General features: G+C 41.0%; 1 protein-coding gene across 1 annotated transcript in view; it reads right to left on the bottom strand.

The window, feature by feature from the left end:
• Positions 1-638: 638 nt before the first annotated feature.
• LOC111669630 (sodium- and chloride-dependent creatine transporter 1-like) overlaps positions 639-19424 on the bottom strand; it is a 35072-nt gene continuing 16286 nt past the window's right edge. Inside the window, exons 3-10 of the mRNA XM_023426014.2 lie at positions 18707-18974; positions 15148-15280; positions 6923-7057; positions 6157-6260; positions 5794-5918; positions 2582-2694; positions 1841-1978; positions 639-1648 (exon numbers count right to left, since the gene is read on the bottom strand). Coding sequence (XP_023281782.1) covers positions 1505-1648; positions 1841-1978; positions 2582-2694; positions 5794-5918; positions 6157-6260; positions 6923-7057; positions 15148-15280; positions 18707-18974 — 1160 coding nt within the window. The 3' untranslated portion in view covers positions 639-1504. The remainder of the gene's footprint in view (positions 1649-1840; positions 1979-2581; positions 2695-5793; positions 5919-6156; positions 6261-6922; positions 7058-15147; positions 15281-18706; positions 18975-19424) is intronic.

Raw genomic sequence — 19424 nt, 5'->3', positions numbered from 1 at the left:
TTCATGTCTTACTAGACTGTCGCTTTTATGACTTTTTATGCCTTACTATACCATGACTTTTCATGCCTTACTATACTATGACGTTTTATACCTTACTATACTATGACTTTTTATGACTTTTTATGCCTTACTATAATACTGAAGTTTTTCTGACTTTTTATGCCTTACTATACTAAGACGTTTTTCTGACTTTTTATGCCTTGCTATACTATGACTTTTTCTGCCTTACTATACTATGACGTTTTTATAACTCTTTATGCCTTATTATACTATGACTTTTTATGCCTTACTATACTATGACTTTTTTATGACTTTTTATGCCTTACTATACTATGATGTTTTTGTGACTTTTCATGCCTTAATAGACTATGACGTTTTTATGACTTTTTATGCCTTACTATACTATGATTTATTTAGGACTTTTTATGCCTTACTATAATATGACATTTTTATGACTTTTTATGCCTTGCTATACTATGACCTTTTATGCCTTACTGTACCATGACGTTTTTATGACTTTTTATGACTTTTCATGCCTTACTAGACTGTCGTTTTTATGATTGCCATTTTTCATGACATTTTTTCATCTAGCTTTTTTAACCTTGTATGCATAATGCAAATGTTATGCCTTACTATACAATGATTTTTTTATTACATTTAATGCGTTAATATGCTATGACATTTTTTTACGTTTTTATGCCATACTATACTAAGACATTTTTGTGACATTTTACGCCTTGCTATACTATGACGTTTTTCGAAGTTTTGTGCCATACTGTGTCGTTTTTATGACTTTTTATGCCTCACTATACTATGACATTTTTATGCCTTACTGTACAATGACTTTTTCATGACTTTTTATGCTCTACTACACTATGACTTTTTCATGACTTTTTATGCCTTACTATACTATTACATTTTTATGACTTTTTATGCCTTACTATACTATGACTTTATTATGACTTTTCATGCCTTACTATACTATGATGTTTTTATGACTTTTTATGCCTTACTATACTATGACTTTTTATGCCTTACTATACTATGACTTTTTTATGACTTTTCATGCCTTACTGTACCATGACGTTTTTATGACTTTTCATGCCTTACTGTACCATGACGTTTTTATGACTTTTTATGCCTTACTATACCATGACTTTTTATGCCTTACTATACTATGACTTTTTTATGACTTTTCATGCGTTACTATACTATGACTTATTTATGACTTTTTATGCCTTACTATACTATGATGTTTTTATGATAATTTATGCCTTACTATACTATGACATTTTTATGACATTTTGTATAGGAATGATAATGTCCCAGGCAGTTGATCACTATGAGCAGTTTCCACTGTGCTTTAAACAGACTGACAGACTGAACTGTGACCTTTACTGTCACATCATGTTACACAACAATTCATACACTTGTGAGATCAGATACTTTGCTGACATAGTATCCTATGGCACACCATGCCAGTATTTGGCTGTGGAACACTACACTATGTGTGTTTGTGCACAAATGTATGTGTATGTTGCATACCATAGACCCAGGCAACTACTATGCATTCCCAGAATGCTTGCCACAACAGAGTCATTCCACTGGCCGAATAGTAGTCAAACAACTGGAAGACATACATTCCTCCCTGCAAAGAGAGAGACCATTCAGTTAGTGTATAAGTTTTTTTGATTTCCTGTTGCATAAACTGATTCATCTGGTGAAGTGTGACTGTCTTGTTCCACATCTTTATGCAGTTTAGTTGCTGCAAGTTGGAAGAAGAAAGTTTTTTTCTTTAGGTTTTATTATATTAACCAAAAACAGGCCGTCTGTAACTGACCTGCGTCACCATGGAGAGGTCGATAATGAAGCATAGTAAACAGCATATTGCCACAGCGATCTCCCTTTTGTAGCGATGGTAGTATTTTCCAGGAAACAGATCCAGAATTCCAGTAACAAAACCCTCCACCCCAACAAACTGGAGGGAAAGAGAGAGAGGTAGAAACACAGACAAACAGTGAGTGTGCATTCACCACACAAACTGAACTGAAGCTCACTGCAGATAATTATATGACTTTCTTGATCTGCTGGGGGAGATCAACATGTTATAGCAGCACACACACACACACACACACACAGACAGAATTATTTGAAATAAATAAATAAAATAATGAATTTACAGATCTAAATGAATGAGTCGTGCAAATATTTGTGTGAATATATACATGAAAAAATAATTAGTCCATTGTGCAACTATTAATAGATAGATGATCTATCATAGCATTAGTCACTTTGAGTTTTCTAGGTTTCATTATCATCATATGATAATGTAAATGAAAACAGTCTGCAGCTGCCGATGCATTCAAGGACACTTTAACTCATCACGTTAACATGATCATTTTAACACAGTCCATGTTGGTGACTGTTTGTTCTTTAGGTTTGATGTTCTGACAACAGATGTTGTCACTGTGAGGCTTTTAGCAGCTGAAGGTTTGAATATCCAGGCTTCAGTGAAGCCTGCAGCAAGTTTCAAGTCTCTGGAAGTTGAGTTTAATAGAAATGAACAAGTTGTGTTGGTCACCTGACTGTCCAGTCCCAGCAACAGCAGCATGAAGAAGAAGAGCGCCGCCCAGAGCGGAGCCACCGGCATCAGACTGACCGCTTTCGGATACGCGATGAAGGCCAGACCTGGACCTGAAACACACACAGAGATACACACAACACACATGTTATAATATACCACTACAACACTGAATGTTTAACTACTATGTTATACACTCCGCTGTATTAATTTTACTCCCAAATAAAGATTTGTAGAATCATTGTTTAGCAGCGTCTACATTTCTGTCCCATATCGTTTAGATTTTGTCATCTTCCTTTACTTGTAGTTTTGTAAGTTTTAATATTTATATAACTACTGAATGTTTTTATTGTCATATGTACACATGCAAAGGGGAGTGAACTGCTCTCACAGGACCAGTCTGTATAAATGTTTACCTCATGAATACATGATTTGAACCTTTTATTACAACACTTCAACCAAAGAGTGTGTCAGAACAAACATGATTTTGTAGGAAACATATCTGTTTTACTTACATATGTTTTTAATTATTTTGTGACCACACAGATTTATAGACTGTAAGAAACATGTTGTCATACTAAACAGGCCTGTTAGTTTTTTGTTTTTTTATCCATAAATCAAACCCTTCCATTATGTGTGTAAATATATTTGTTATTTAGCTGGTTAAACGTTTACAGACTGGCCCTTTAAGCCTCTAAAGAGGTTTTGACTGACAGGTGTCTCATCCAATCAGCCGTGGTCATCAAATTTACTGTGAATCCTGATGGACACGTACACTGTTGTGTAAACTGCCAGCAACAGTAGATTTGATTTTCTTCTTCTCTATCCTGTGCTTGTGGAGTCAACAGATTAAAGGTGCATTGCGTACTTTTACAGCAGGTCTGTCTTCACTGTACGTTTCTGTTTGTGTCTCACCTCAGTGTTTCAGAGCTAAGCCTCATGAACTAAAGATGAGTCACATGTTATGAGGTGAAAGGCCCTGGTTGAATAATCCTACAGTTAATACTGCACACACACACACACACACACACACACACACACACACACACAGTGATGCTAATACTTTAAATGTGTCAGATGGGATTCAGGGTAAATTGGACTTGCTTTTGTTGTTTTTACAGCGAGATTAAAACAAAAATATTCATGTCTTCACACTGAAGTAACTGCTGTCATTTTCATTTACACACACACACACACACACACACACACACACACACACACACACACACACACACACACATTTATTCTCAGTCATGCATACTGATGCTGTTTTTTGCTGTCTGAGCACTGCAGTGTGTCAACTCTTCAGGCCTCAGTCAACAGTCTGATGTTCTGGATCCTCTATTTCAGTCACAGCAAATAATAATAACCCCTCAGTCTCTGTGAATGAAGGTGTGGAGCCGCAGCTCAGGAAGCAGGAACAGAAATGGATTCATGAGAGAAATGTGAATCCACAGTGAGACACACCGCCTGCTGCAGCGCGCTACCTTCTGTGGAGAGACTAAATATAACCGTGTGTTTGTGATGTCATGTCATGTGCTTCAGGGCTATTAATAAATGTACAGTTGGCTGAAGAGTGTACACATTAAACTACAACACACACACACTGAAACCAGCCCTGAGCCAGTCCTTCACATGAAAACATCAGACAGCAGGTGAAGCTGGTTTCACTAAACATACCTGGAACAAGTCCCCAGATCCTTTAATTAAAGTGATTACAAATGGACGTGTTCATAATCCAACTGTATGAAAACAGTGTTTTATGTGAAAGGTCTCTCTGGCAGTGATGCACCTACAGAGAATCATTAGCTGAACCTGCAGCTCCTCTTATCTTCACCGAGCTTTACAGTGACTCTCAGCTCAGTGTTTATCTGTTTTCTGATCTGGTTCAGTCACACAGTGTCGATTGCAGCAGCAGCAGCAGCTGAACTTGTTGCTTATTTCACATCCAGCAGCTACAGATCAACATGATGATTCATGGTGAGTGGTGTTTGTGTCACCTAATGAATAAATAGACCCTTTTGCACTGGTCAATAAAATCTGCAAAGACCTGAAAACATCAGGCTTTTGTCAGCAATGGAAAAGGGAGCAATTGGCATTCACACTCAGGTCACATGACTCTGCAGTAGATGCAAGTATTTATCGGCTTGGTTCCAATCAGTAGTGATGTAAACACAACACCTGGGTCTAATTTTTGTCTTTCAGAGCACAAACACTGTGAACATACCTGTCACCTGCCCTAACTACACTGAGCTGCAGCCCCAAAATAAGTTTCAAAAACACACAATCAGCGACCAAAGCGTCTCACATGGATGCTCCGATACAAAACACCAACCCGCGGCCACACCCTCAATTATGTATAACTTTAAGCCTTAATAAAATGTAAACAGGTGAGTTATATAAAAATTCACCAAAATAATTTTTTGTACCAGGCTGTAAACATGTTTAGTTCTGCTGTAAAGTTGGACATTAACATTAACATGGGAGTCTCCGGGGATTTACTCACTTTTGGAGCCAGACTCTAGTTGTCATTAAAGGAACTGCAGTGTTTAGCACTTTAGCCTTGGCTTAATTGTTTAGCCTCTGAGGTTGATGCTTGGTCTGTGTGTATGCTCCATTAGTGCATGTGATGACATTTTTCCCTGTAGTTTTTTGTGTCTCAAGGCAAACTAGGCTGGCTGTGTAAAAGTAGTTAATTCCCTTTTTTTAAGTGGGTTTCCCTGTGTTTATACCCACTAATATTGATGTAAAAAGGGCTTAACTGCAGTGCTCCCTCTCTTTTAGCTCCGTGTTTGGTCTCCACCAGCTCCTCTTTGACTACTAAATGCTCCACTATGGTCACCAGCTGTTCTCTGACTGTGTCTGTAGGTAGAGGACAGAGGCTTCGACATCTGTTTGTCTGAGAGCAGCTGCTGCTGCGGCCGAAAAACACTGACACTGAAGCATGCTAAAACTCAGAGCTCGTAGATGTTCGTCGAACCTAACTTAACCCCCCAGGTGAACGTGTGTTGGATCAGCCCTTTAACCACACTGTGGAGACAAAGATTTGAAGCTGGGACTCAGTCAAACTCTGTGGTCTGAAGACCTGAAGCTGCCAGTGTTATCTATCAATAATCATAACGTCTTTAAAACAGTGACTGTGTACACCAAACAGTTGGTGTGTGTGTGTGTGTGTGTGTGTGTATGTGTGTGTGTGTGTGTGTGTGTTTTACCTGATTCAGCGACCTGTGAGATGTCGACTCCCTGCTCAGCAGCCATGAAGCCCAGAATAGAAAACACCACGAAACCAGCAAAGAAACTGGTTCCACTATTGATCAGAGCCAAGACGAAGGCATCTCTGCAGGAGACGAGACAGAGGAAGAGAGTTCATCTGTAATGTTTGTAAATGAGCCTGAACATGAAGGAGCAGGTCAGATTTATCACTGTCATAAATACAAATGATGTTCTTGTTCGCACAATCAATTCACAGTCTAGAACTCGTTCCAAACATGCTGGATAAATGAACCCCCCGGTGTAGGTTAGGAGGGTCCTCACAAATACAGACAGACAGACAGACAGACGTGTGTGTGTCGTACTTGTAGCAGTCATTGTTGAAGCGGTTGTAGCTGCCCAGAGCGGTCAGAGCCCCCAGCCCGATGGCGTAGGAGAAGAAGATCTGTGTCCCGGCGTCTATCCACACCTGCATAAAGGTCAGAGGTCACAGGTCTGATGTGTTCACTGCTCAGCTCAGTGTCTGTCATTTCACTGCTGAACTTTTTATTTGTTATACTGAGATAACGGATTGTTTTTATCCCCTAAACCTGGTCTCCCAGGCTTATTAGCTTTTGGTTTTTAGTTTAAAGCTGTCTTTAGACATTGCGACAACAACGATGGTGTAGGTTTACTACACTGTGAGAGATGGGTCTGAAAAAAGTCAGTTTGAGGCTGTCAGGTTGTTTGCTGAACGCTCAGTGAATCGTAATACTACAATAGAAAAACATAAGTCAGCAGAGACACATCAACAGCTCATGGCAGCGCTCTCATGTTTTGAAAATGCTGCTCTGTGAGGTTTGTCTTTGTTGCTACACAAACTTTTTTTTTCTTTCACCTCCATTGCTTTGGTTTGTGTGTGTGCATGTGTGTGTGTGTGTGTGTGTGTTTGTGTGTGTGTGTGTGCATGTGTGTGTGTGCGTGTGTGTGCGTGTGTGTGTGTGTGTGTGTGGCTCCAGGACCTCCACAGATTTGATCATATTTCTCTCATGACTGTGAACTCAGCATCACACAGTGAGAAGGAGCCTGTGGTTAGAGTCCAACAGACCCACTTAGGGACAATGTGAAGCCTGATCAGTACAACTCACTGACCTGAGCCTCCCCCAGTTTGGACCAGTCTGGTTTGATATAGTACATGATGCCGTCGTAGGCTCCAGGAAGAGTGACTCCTCTGACCAGCAGGATGATGAGGACCACGTAGGGGAAGGTCGCCGTGAAGTACACAATCTGAAACACACACACAGAGGGACATCTTACTATGAAACACACATGAATGAGTTTTAATTATGAGGCTTGCACTGTTGGTTGGTTTCATTTTCAGCTCTGGGTCATTGTGACAAATCTGTCACTATTTTATACATTTCTAAAAGAGAAAATAATCAGCAGATTAATCAGTAATGAAAATAATCATTAGCTGCAGTTGTACACAAAATAGTGAAAAATTTATGCGTACTTGAATGCACCACTGAATATGTCTCTATATTCCCTTTTACCATTGTTTACACTGTCTGGTTAATGTTAAACTACATTTCATCGTACTGTTATGTTAATATATTAATATATTAATGTTGTAATATTATTATTATCAACAATGAGCTAATGGACACAGGAATTTCCCCTCGGGGATAAATAAAGTATCTATCTATCTACTATACTATACTAAATGTGTTAACTGAAAACAGAGCTGGACCCGAACATCAGTCAAACACAACAGAGACAGGTGATTTTCAGTTTGGTTAGTGTATTAATAATGCAGCCTTTCAGCATTTCAAATTCTTTGGTTGGATTAATATAAGGATGGAAAATATAAGAACCAGCTTCCATCTTTCTATGACTAAACCAACAAGCTCCTCTCCCAAACAAAAGTACTTTGTTAAGATTAGATGACCTTTGTTGTCATGGTTACTATAATAACAACGTGGTGAAGTTTGTCTAGTCATGGATAAAAGACACAACATACACTACTGGTTTCACACAGTACTCAAACACCAGTCTCCTCTGTGAAAGTTCAGGCCTATGTCACCTGACTTCCTGTCAGCTGACTAGATGCTGCACAGCCTCAGCTCTGTCAGTGAGTAAGACATGAAGAAACTGTGGTATGGTCCTTTAACCGAGTTCAGTCTGTGAGAATCAGGTAAAGAAAACAAAACATGAACCTGCTCTGAGTCAACAAAAACAATATGGAGTTACAGCGCCAGGTCTGGTCTCATGTGGAGCTGAGCTCGAGGTGAATCACACACAAACACACACACACTTGCTGCTGCAGCATATTTCTCTGACTTTATCAGTATCAATAAACACAATCCTAGACTTCTTTTTGACTCTGTAGCCAAACTCACTGAGAAGCAGCTGAGTATTAGCTGCTCGCTCTTTACAGCTCAGGTTGTCCTTGGCTTGGTCTGTGGTAAAAAGATGAGATAGTTTCTGCCTTTTTTCTCTCACATTTTGAGACTTGACTCATTGTCTAAACTGGTGTTGGCTTCTAAACCCACCACCTGCCTCCTTGACCCTGCACCAGCTAAACTCTCCAAACACCAGTGGTCTGTTCTGGGCCTTCAGCGCTTAACACTGTTAATTTATCACTGTCCCCACTAGCTTTAAAGCTGCTGTGATTAAACCTTTACTTAAGAAACCACACCGACGATTCCCCTCAAATCATTCAATTTGAGGTCTGTGAAAAACTGGATGTCTTGAAATTTCCTGCTCCTAAATTTAGAAATCCACATTCACACCTCTGTTTCATTGTAACATCGTAGTACGGCATGCTCGTACAAGAATTCAACTGGTTCTATCTGGAGTCTGGATCTGTGACTCCAAAACAACTACTGCAACTATAATATTAATTACCACTTCGCATAATTATTACAATAGATCTCTATGCAGAATTTCCACTGTGCTATGATCTTTTTCCCCTGCTCTCTCCCTCTCTCTGTCCCTCTCCCTCTCTCTCCTACCTGCTAAGGGAGTTTCTCTTGCCCTTGCTGCCAAGTGTTTGCTCATGGGAAAGAGTGTTGTATCAGTGTAATAAATACTACACAGAGCAGAGCCTCAAGCTGCTCTACATGGAAAGTGACCAACAACTGTTGTAATCAAAATTAACTTGACTTGACTTGACACAATGACACACTCTCAAATTATTTCGTTAATGTATTCAAAACCTGCCTTAAATTATTGACAATTTATAGAAAAAACATTAACCAGCACATTTAATGATCTTTTAATAAGCTGTCCAATAACTTACTTAAACAATTAAAAAGTAGCATCTCTTTAACCGTATAGTTTGTATAAAACTGGGCCTCAGTTTGTGAGTAAAACCTTGATTGTGATGTTTGTTTCTTTTTACAGAAAACCTTAAACAAGGAACTGTTAATCTGAAGTCTTTATGTGTGAGTGTGTACGTGTGTCAAGGGTGTGCCTGGGCAGGTGTCCATTTGTTTGTCAAGGTTTGTGAGTCAGAGGTTCATGTGATGTTATGATTAAAACATACATCATAAGATGTGCTGCGACACATCCTCAGTGAGGAATGACTGAATCACTGAGAAACAGTGTCAACACTCTGCTCTGCCAAAACCAGACGACCTCGCAGGACACAGGAGGCTGCAGCTCTAACATATGAGCTACTTGTTATTAATCTCATTCACAGATCAGCACATTAATTGTGCATTCTTACTGATATCAGCTGGTGTGAATGAGCGCACCTCCGAAAACAAACCTTTTTGTGATGCTATTGATGTAATAAATCCTGACGTCTTTAATTAAGACCATGTTCTATCAATAGAAGCTGAGGCCTCCTATGTTGCCCTGCAGATCTGTAAAAGTCCACCGACAGAGTAAACAGTCCTATTTACCCTGACCACTTAAACTCAGTCCATACTCAGCTCTGTAGCTAAGCTAACTCTGCCACCGCCTCATTCCTGTGGTCTCTGGAAAAAGAAAAAAATCTGGCTAACCTCCAGCCATGGAGACCAAACCGCACCCACATGTCTCCTTCGACTAAAGCTCTCTCTTAGTCATCCCATTCAATAAGTCTCTTCATCAAGATATCAATCTCAAAATCACCTCTTCATCTCTCACCCCAACCAAAGTCGTGAGAAGCCTGCGTGTCATGTTTGAGGACCAGCTCTCCTTCTCTGACCATGTTGCATCCGTCTTCTGGTCGTGTATGTTACCCAGTACGCCAAACAGCTCTTGGTTCAGGTCATGGTTATCTCTCACCTCGACTACTGCAATGCTCTTCTGGTGGACCTCCCTTCACACACAGTGAAACCCTTGCAGATGGTCTTGAATGCAGCAGCCTGTCTGATGTTCGATCAGCACAAAAGGACACATATCACTCCGCTAGTCATCGACCTCCACTGTCTACCCATGAATCAATATCACTAATGCATGTCTTCAGAGTGACTTCTAGGTCTGCACCATCTACTTGAAATCAATCATTCAGCCGTATGCTCCTTCTCAGCCACTGCGTTCCTACAAGGAATGTAGTCTGTCATTACCATCTCTGCACACAAGACAGTCTCAGTCCAGACTGTTCTGGTTTGTGGTTCCCCCGATGGTGGAACAAGCTATCAGAGCAGGGGCGTCTCTCTCTGTCTTCAACAATCTGTTGAAGACTCATCTCTTCAGAGAGCACCTCCTCTAACAACCTAACATGTCTAACTAGCCCTTATTGTGCACTTCTTAAACTGATTTCCTTCACTTATCAAATAGATGTAGTACTTAGTACTTACACCAAGGTCTCCTACTGCACTGAAGCTTTAGTGATGTCCCTCATCACTTTGAATAAAAGCGCCTGTTACAATGTAAACATAATGTTTCCTGAGGTCAACAGGTGTTTTGGGTCTTTCAGCATCGTGCATTTTCACTCAGGCGACCCAGTCAGGGTTGATCAGACCCTGACTCATAGATCACTCACACTAGGCTTCCCCAGTGATGCCAACTTCACTTCAGGCCGAGTTGTATCAGCAAACACATATTCAGTTCATGTCAGGCTCTTTATGTGCAGATATGTGTGTGCTTATGAATGAGAGAAGAGAGACAGAGATCAGGTGTGTATATAATTTTGGTAATCTGCCGAAAAATGTTAAAACCACACCTATGACCTAGCGTGAGTAGAGTCTATGAGAATCAGGTAAAGGAAACCAATGAAAACAAAGACAAGATCAAAGCAAACATGAACCTGATCTGAGTAAATAAGGAGATATATAACCTGCTGAGTTTACACACACACACACACACACACACACACACACACGGAGCAATGCCCCCAGGTCAAGTTGCGGCACATCTTTATATCAGTCAGTTAATCACAGTCTGTACTTTCCTTCCTGATTGTCTTTCATGATGCTGCTGAATTGATACAGTTTATATTTCTCAGCAAAGCAGCTTGTCACTTTGTATTGAAAGGTTCTGTATAAATGTCCATGCATCCATTTTCTTCTGCGTCTCCAGGGTCGGGTCACGGTGGCATCAGGCCAAGCAGGGCGTTCCAGACGTCCCCCTTGTTCCCAGGTCAGATGGGAAAAGAAATTCCTCCAGCGAGTTCTGGGTCTTACCCGCAGTCTTCTCCCAGTTGGACATATCCAGAAAACCTCGAAAGGAAGGCGCCAAGGATCCTGATCAGATTCTCAAAGCACCTCAACTGGCTCCTTTCGACATGAAGGAGCAGCGACTCTACTCTGAGCTGCCTCCAGACGTCCGAGCTCCTCACCCTCTCTCTAAGGCTGAGCCCAGACACCATTTCAGCTGCTTATATCTCTGATCTCATTCTTTCGGTCTCTACCCAGAGCTCGTGACCATAGGTGAGGTTTGGAACAAAGATCTACTGGTAAATTGAGAGCTTTGCCTTCTGGCTCAGCTCCCTCTTCACCACAATGGTCCGGTACAACGTCTGCAGCAACTGACCCCCAACCCGGAGGGGTCAGTCCACCGTTTTCCAGCTGAGGTCCATGGCCTCAGACTTGGAGGTGCTGACTTCCGGATGCTTCACACTCGGCTGCAAACCGTCCCAATGAGCACTGGAAGTCACCTTCACGCTGCGTAAATGTGGTTTAATATAATAATAAGTCAGAGACCCAGAGGGAAATTCAGGATTTTCTGTCACAGGACGGGCATCCTTTATACAGAACCTTCATGAAGATCAGGAGGAACCAGATCCTGAAAGGTTCAGATGTCTTTTGTTCCGCATGTCTTGTTTAATGACTAAATGTCTTTTAATTCATTGTATGCTGGAGCTACTTATGCTGCTGTTGTCTGCACACTATTGTTGCAGTCTGTCTTTATTATTTTTTATCTGAGTGGTGCCTTTATACTTGACTCTCATTGTTATTGCAGGGAACAGTGTTCGTCCCTCCACTGACCCGGCCTCCTGTCATTGATCCTGTGTTTAAGTCTCTGTAAACCAGTTTCCCTCTGGGGATTAAAAAAGTTCATTCAATCCTAATTATAGTTCATGATTTGAGCTGCTGTTCATGAAAATAAAGCAGTGTGGAGTTAGGAGGTTTTCAGCCAACAGTGATGTGGACTGACGCCGTCTCTCTCTCTTTTTCTCAGTGTGTCTGTCTCTCTCATCCTGCTCTGACCTGACACTCAGCTTTCAGCTTCCCACTGACGATCAACAATAAAACACACACACACACGTACGCACGCACACACACACAAGGGGTCAAGAGATTCCATAGAACTTGGGTGAAGTCTAAACTGTTCATGAAGCTGAGAGTCAGCACTTTAAAGGTACAGTTCATCCAATGAAAACATATAAATCTCTCTCGCCCCCGAACATTCCTCTGTGTGTGTGTGTGTGTGTGTGTGTGTGTGTGTGTGTGTGTGTGTGTGTGTGTTCATGTTTGCTTATCTTTGTTCAGCTTTACTGTATGTACTGTATCTTAGCATCTACCGAACATTCTTGGTCAGCAAAGCTTTGCTTATTTTACAGGTCTTAAAATTCCAGTTTATTTCCAGGTCATGGTATTTCTCAGTGCTGAAGGAGAGATGAGAAACCTCTTCAAAAACCTTCATCCAGCTCCAAGAAACCTCCTGAGAACAATGAACCATATAGTTTGGTTCTAATTGCAGCTGAAACATTGTGATCGGTCGATGTGCTAACAGTGATTTCTAAATGCTAAGCTAACACAACCCTGAGACTTTCATTCAGATGACAGCAGGTGAGCTACACACACATGGAGTCAATAATAAACTCAACATAACTAATTTAACCAACTAAAAAACTAGTCTCAGAGCTTTGTCTCTGTTTTTTCTGTCATGAAAACCAACAATGGTTCTGTGCAGGAAACTTTAAAGAAATTACTGGGAAATGAACAGACCTGTAAAATACAGTGTTGCCCTGCAACCAGTTTGCTTTAAAGACAGCCCCTTCTACTAAAGACACAGTTATGTTTTAGCTCGTCAGTTTGCAAGTAAAGGCTTGATTGCGATGTGTGTGTGTGTGTATGACAGCGGCAGGGCTGATCAGATCCTGGATTCTGCCCCTCCCCTACAGCACTGCTCCACCTGCTCCTGGTATTTGGACAGGTTCTTCTCATTTCTCTCTTCCATAAGATCCTCCCAGAGAATGGCCAGCTCTATGAGGAGCACCAGGTCTGACCTCAGTGAAGTTGCGATATCGTGAAGCAGGAACTTGAGCTTCCTCCCCAAATCGACTCGCAGCACCCACTCTGATGCAGAGGTGAGCAGACTGGCTATTGATCTGGGGCCTCATTTAAAACCGCTGCATACACACCAAGTGGCAACCTCTGAGGCTGAAAAATGAAGCCAACACTGAAGTACGAAAAACTGCAGTTCCTATAATGACCACGTGAGGCTGGCTCCAAAAGCACATGCGTCCCCAAGGACTGGTACAAAAACAGCTTTGCTCTCTATAGCTAATCCTTCATGACAACTGTTCGGGGGATGAATCTTTATATATTCTTATATAATTGCCTTATGAATTCTTGAGTTATTGCCATGTGTTTCGTGAGGTCACAGTGACCTTGACCTTTGACCTCTGACCACATAAATCTAATCACTTCGTCCGCTGCTGTCGCCGGCTGTGAGGCATTAAAACTGAGTTATGAGGTTCAGAGCAGAGCAGTGCATGATGGGTATTTCTCTCTGTGTCTCAGTCATGTCCCACTGCAGTCGAGCTGCCCTCCTGCAGAACAGCCAATCACAATCTGCCACCTCACAGCCCCCTCCCCACTAAACTACATACACACAAACACACACACTGTCGTCATAGTAACGATTAGCCTGCCATGTGACAGTGGTGTGTGCGAGTCTCATCGTTACAAGCCAATGAGAGACACACACACACACACACACACACACACACACACACACACACACACACACACACACACACACACAGCTCTAAAGTCTCTTCTCTTTACATTCACTTGAATGTTGTGGTTTTAAAGGGACAGTACCACAGTTGTTCACACACAGTTGAGAGGAAGAAATCCAAACCTGTGTGATGAACATCAAACACAACAAAGAGGTGGAAAGTAACTAAGTACATTTACTCAAGTACAAATTAGGTAATTATATAATGTAACTGAATTTAATTTGATTTTTCCATTTGATGCCATTTTATATTTCTACATTTCAGAGGGAAGTAATTTACCGAACTACATTACTTTACTAAACCATATGAGGATCCTTTGTTATAAATTGAACAACCAACCAATAAATACAAGTAGAGCTGAAACTATTTGTTGATTAGCAACTAATTCCAGCTTCCGGCTTCTCAGGGTTTTCTGCTTTTCCTTTTAATGATGATAAATAAACTTTAATGATAAAAATAATAATTTTGAGGTCTGGAAATTTGATTGGCCAATACAAAGATTGTGTAGGTTTTACTTTGGGTTCTGGGCTTTTGTTTCTCATTATTCAAAAAAATTTTAAAAATCCAAAAATCCACAGATTAATGAGAAAATAATCAGGATATTAATCCATAATGAAAATAACTGTTGAAATTAATAATAACTGCAACTCTACATAAAATATTAACTCCACCTAAGACTGCTATAAAAATAAAATGCTGCTTACTCATTAATACATGAGTAATAATAATAATCTACTGATATACTGTATCACTGTATTGAAGCTGATCAATCAGCTGCCAGGTGGCCTCTGACATTCAGCAGTGTTATGTAATTTTTGTGTGTGCAGTGACTCTGGAACCAGGATACAAGTGCTCTGATAGATTTTCATGTTGTAGAGAAACCAGAAATCAATAGCTGCCTGGTACAGTGTAAAAATGTAAACAACTCTGATGAATCCAAACATGGTCAGCAAACAATTAAATGCTTGTGTGTTACCTTCCCGGTGGATTTGACTCCCTTCCAGACGCAGAAGTAAACCAGAACCCAGACCACCATCAGACAGAGCATGAGCTCCCAGTTCATGTGTCCAGGTTCATCCAGACCAGACGAGATGTTCAGCACCTTGTTCCTGCACAGAGAGAAGACGACCTTCACATCACACTCATCAACGCTAGCTGTTCCCAGTCTTTATGCTAAGCTAGGTTAACGACGTCCTGACTCCAGCTGTGCACTTAGCAGACATGAGAGTGATATTAATCTAAACAGCAAAGACAATAAGAGGATTCTCCCGAACCCCGACCTGCACCTATAAGTTTATTATTTTTACACTCTTTGATGAAACCAAAACAAGTTTGACTCTCGGCAGAAAATTTTAACTTCTGCTAAAGTTTAAAGAAACTATATGGAGCCAATTTCATTTATTTTCTCTATTTTATTTATCTATCAGGATGTTCTTCTTTCTTCATAATCTTCTTGTAAGTTCATCAGAATGATCTTTGGGTCATTTTTGACAATTACACACTTTTCTTCCAGGTCCGTGGATCCTTCCACAGTAACTTTGTCCACCTCATTTATACATTCCTGAAGGACACGTGCAGTGGCTTCATTAACAACAATAACATCAACAATATTGTATTAATGCTATTATCTATTCATTAGGTCCAGAGGGGGAGCCCTTTAGCTGCTCTGTGCACATCCATGTTTCACAAACATAAAAGAATTATAAAGGTTAAAGTGACATTTAATAAGAAAGGAGAGATAAGGGGAAGATATTCTTTCATTCAGTCACCAACTCCTGTCTTCCCTCCTCTTCCTCACTCAGAGACAGACAGCTGCTGACCTGACTCTAGATTCAAACGCTAACGAGCTCAGTCACATAACGAACCATTACGCTTCGTTAGCTGCTCGTTGTGTTAATAACCTGCCATGACAACAGCTGCGTCGCTGCTGACTGTGATTGGCTGAGATACCTGCCAGTCAATAACATATCTCCAAACACACACCAGAAATATTTCTGCGTTTAAGATTTAATAGGATGTAGAAGAGGTTAAATTAGCTACTCGGGACTCTAGTGGACATTAGTGGAACTGCAGTGAAGACTGGAGGTAAGACTCAAACGTCTTATCACTTCCTTAAATCAGGTTGTTTTCCATCATTTGTTCCAAGAAAAAGTGAAACAAGCGGAACGACAGACTGAATAACAAACATTATTTTGGTGTTTAAAAATAAGACAAAATACAAGAACAGAAACCTTGAAGAGCGGCAGAGAAGTCATCCAGAGAAACTGTCTCTACTTTGGTAAAAGAAGTGATCTGTTATAATCCTCTGCATCTGTAGTAAAACCATCTGACTAATACGCATCTTTTATCCTAGAATTAAAGGATACATGTGTTAGTCCGTCTCTCAACACTTCCCTCCTCTGTCTGTTGTCTGAGCTCATTGGTCTCTACTGAAGACGTAAACATTTTAAACCAGCTCATAAAAATAAAAGTTTCATTTTAATTTTCTTTAGTTTCATTTTTTCCTGAAACAGCTGATCGCTGTAGTTTTGATCAGTGGTGAGTTTACTAAGTTAAAAGTAGTCTATTTGCTCTAACAGAATATTATTTATTTATGTGATAATGAATTTAATATCATCAAAGTACAATCCAACGTTCTGGTTTCACTTTAAGAAGTTTACCTTTTTCATGATGCACTTCAATTTTCATATTGTATCTAACAATTCATTTTCTGTTACCTATTTTTATCATTATCTTGTGATGCAGTTGTTTAAAAAGAAGAAATCTAGACATGTTGCTCTTTCTCTGATGGTAAGTAGTCCTGTAACCTTACACCTACTACTCTGACTAATGTGACTCTGGCTCTATATATATATATATATATATATATATAAAATGCAGTTGGCCTCATCAACAAGGCCAGAGAGCCCCACCCTTGGCCCCACTAAACTCTTGGGCCCCTGGGTCTTGGCCTCTGTTAACATTTCTTGTTTAAAAGTCAATCAAATGAGACACAAAACAACCACAAAGACGGGCAGGGGGCTTCTCCACACCAGGGTCCACTGTGTCATAATCTGTCCATGTGACCTTTACTGTAATAAATCCATGATTGTTCCTCGGCCTTGAACATCGTGTTGAGCTCTGATTGCAGCTCAGTTATCAGCAGATCTCAGCCCATATGTTATGTTTACTGCCACTGCAGAGAAATAAATCTTTTATGTGTGCGGTGCATGGTGGCATTTATCAAGCTTGCTAATGCTAACGCATCTAGCTGCACCAGTATGTGTGAGAAGCTCATACTGAGGCTACAGTTGGTGCAGCAGCTGCTGCCACAGTCAGTGGGTCAACATACGTAGCAGAGTTCGGAGTCTGTTTCGTCACGGTTATGGAGGGGCTGCACAAAATATTCAAATCCAAGCAAACCCACACAGAATAATACTGAGCAGGGAAACTGCTTTGTCTTTCCTGTGATGCTTCACTGCCACATGGACTGATGTTGATGTCAGGCTGAAAACACGCCTCCATGTTTCACACGGGATCAAAAGACTTAAACGAAACATCATCTACAACAACAACAATAAAACCTCAACTGTAAAATAATACCTGCAGAGATAGCGCAGCTATTGCGCAACGGAGTCAGACGAGTTCACATAGTGTTAGCTATCAACCATCAACGACTTCCCATCAGCATTCCTGGTACGAGACGTCACTTCTGGTTCATGTTGTCATCAGCACCTCACACACTCATTACACAGAAACTGAAGAAGGGGGAGACGGGATCTAGCTAGTGTGAGCTGTCGCTCTCAGGTCCAGATGTGATGGTAACAAATGACCAGACTGAGCAGCAGGTTCCACTGTAACCTCACCTGTTATCTCATAACTTCTGTTCTCTGATAACACTGTGAGGATGTTGCTGCACAGTCACTCACTGGGACTAAACTGATCCTACAGACTGTTCCTAGCGCTTGTCTGCAATTAAATTACAGCAGCAGCATCATCAGTCACTGAAATTTCACTGTGTGCGGTGGTATCAAAAGTTGTTTATGTTACATTTAAGATGTTCCAGCAACCAACCAGCACCTGATCACTAATACAGGTTGTGCAATGGGAGTTCTGCTCTTTGTGGTGTTACTAGCTTCACTACATTTCTCAGCAGCGTGGTGGTAACGTTGCTGTTTTCTGAAACAAATATCTTTTTTCAGTAGTGAAGCGCTAGTGTGCTCGCGTCCACACAAGCTTCATGTTCCCGAATATTTCCGAAGCAGGTCTCTCTGCTGTGCTCTGAAATAAAACTAAGGGTCCAGTCCACGACGCCACCACCACACACAGACGCATCTTTAGCCACAGAAACACTTCTGCTGGACGGAGACATCACATACAAATCCCTGGGCTGATGAGTAAAGGAGTACAGAGACACGAGCTTGAGTTTCCCTGATGGAAAGATGGCGGAGGGAACCTGAGACACAAACGAACCCCACCTGACCCTGACTCAAAAACCACCCCATGTGCCAACCCAACTCTGACTGACCAGGACCCCACCAGAAATCAGAACTCACTCCCAGAACTCGATGATGGGTGATCGTGCGTCCGCCAGCTCGGCGCAGGTCATGTTGCCGGCGACGGTGACGTTGGCGAAGCTGCTGTTCTTGCAGTCCTGGTGATGGAAGATCTCGATGCAGCTGGGCGTGTTCCATGGGTTGTCGCAGCTGGACCAGGGGAGGTTGGAGGTAAAGGACTTGATCAGGTAGTAGAAGCCCCAGGCCAACACCATGATGTAGTAGGTGTTACAGAAAAACACGATCACCATGGAGGCATAACCCAGACCTGAGGAAGAGGATACAAGTCAGGTTTATTTGATGTATCAGGGTCCCAGATCAGATCACAATGATCTCATGTACTGATGTGAATTACTCTTTACCAAAGCGTGACTTCTTTATGAACTCTAACAGTGTGAACTCTGCACAGTCCCGGCTGTCTTATTCTCAGGTGCAGACGGGATTAAATCTCACAAAGCTTTACTGAACTGACAAAATGTAACTACCATGTTTTTTTATTATACAAATAGTAACCAAACCAAGCACACTGCTGAACAAACAACAAAAGCATATCAGCAATTACAATATGAGCCTTCAGATTAAAAGATTCACTCATAAAATGTTTGTTTCCAAAGCAGAAAAATTCTTTCACAGGAAACTAAATGGTAAACTGATCAAGAAATAAATCAATTCTGTGATCATATTTCACATTATTAAAAAATGACTGATTCATTCAAGA

The sequence above is a fragment of the Seriola lalandi genome, unplaced genomic scaffold, assembly GCF_002814215.2.
Source record: "Seriola lalandi dorsalis isolate HSWRI2012SDOR001 ecotype SW California unplaced genomic scaffold, Sedor1 jcf7180002054798, whole genome shotgun sequence".
Classification (NCBI taxonomy): domain Eukaryota; kingdom Metazoa; phylum Chordata; class Actinopteri; order Carangiformes; family Carangidae; genus Seriola; species Seriola lalandi.
Note: the sequence above shows the minus strand (reverse complement) of the source record. Positions and strands in the feature narration are given on the sequence as shown.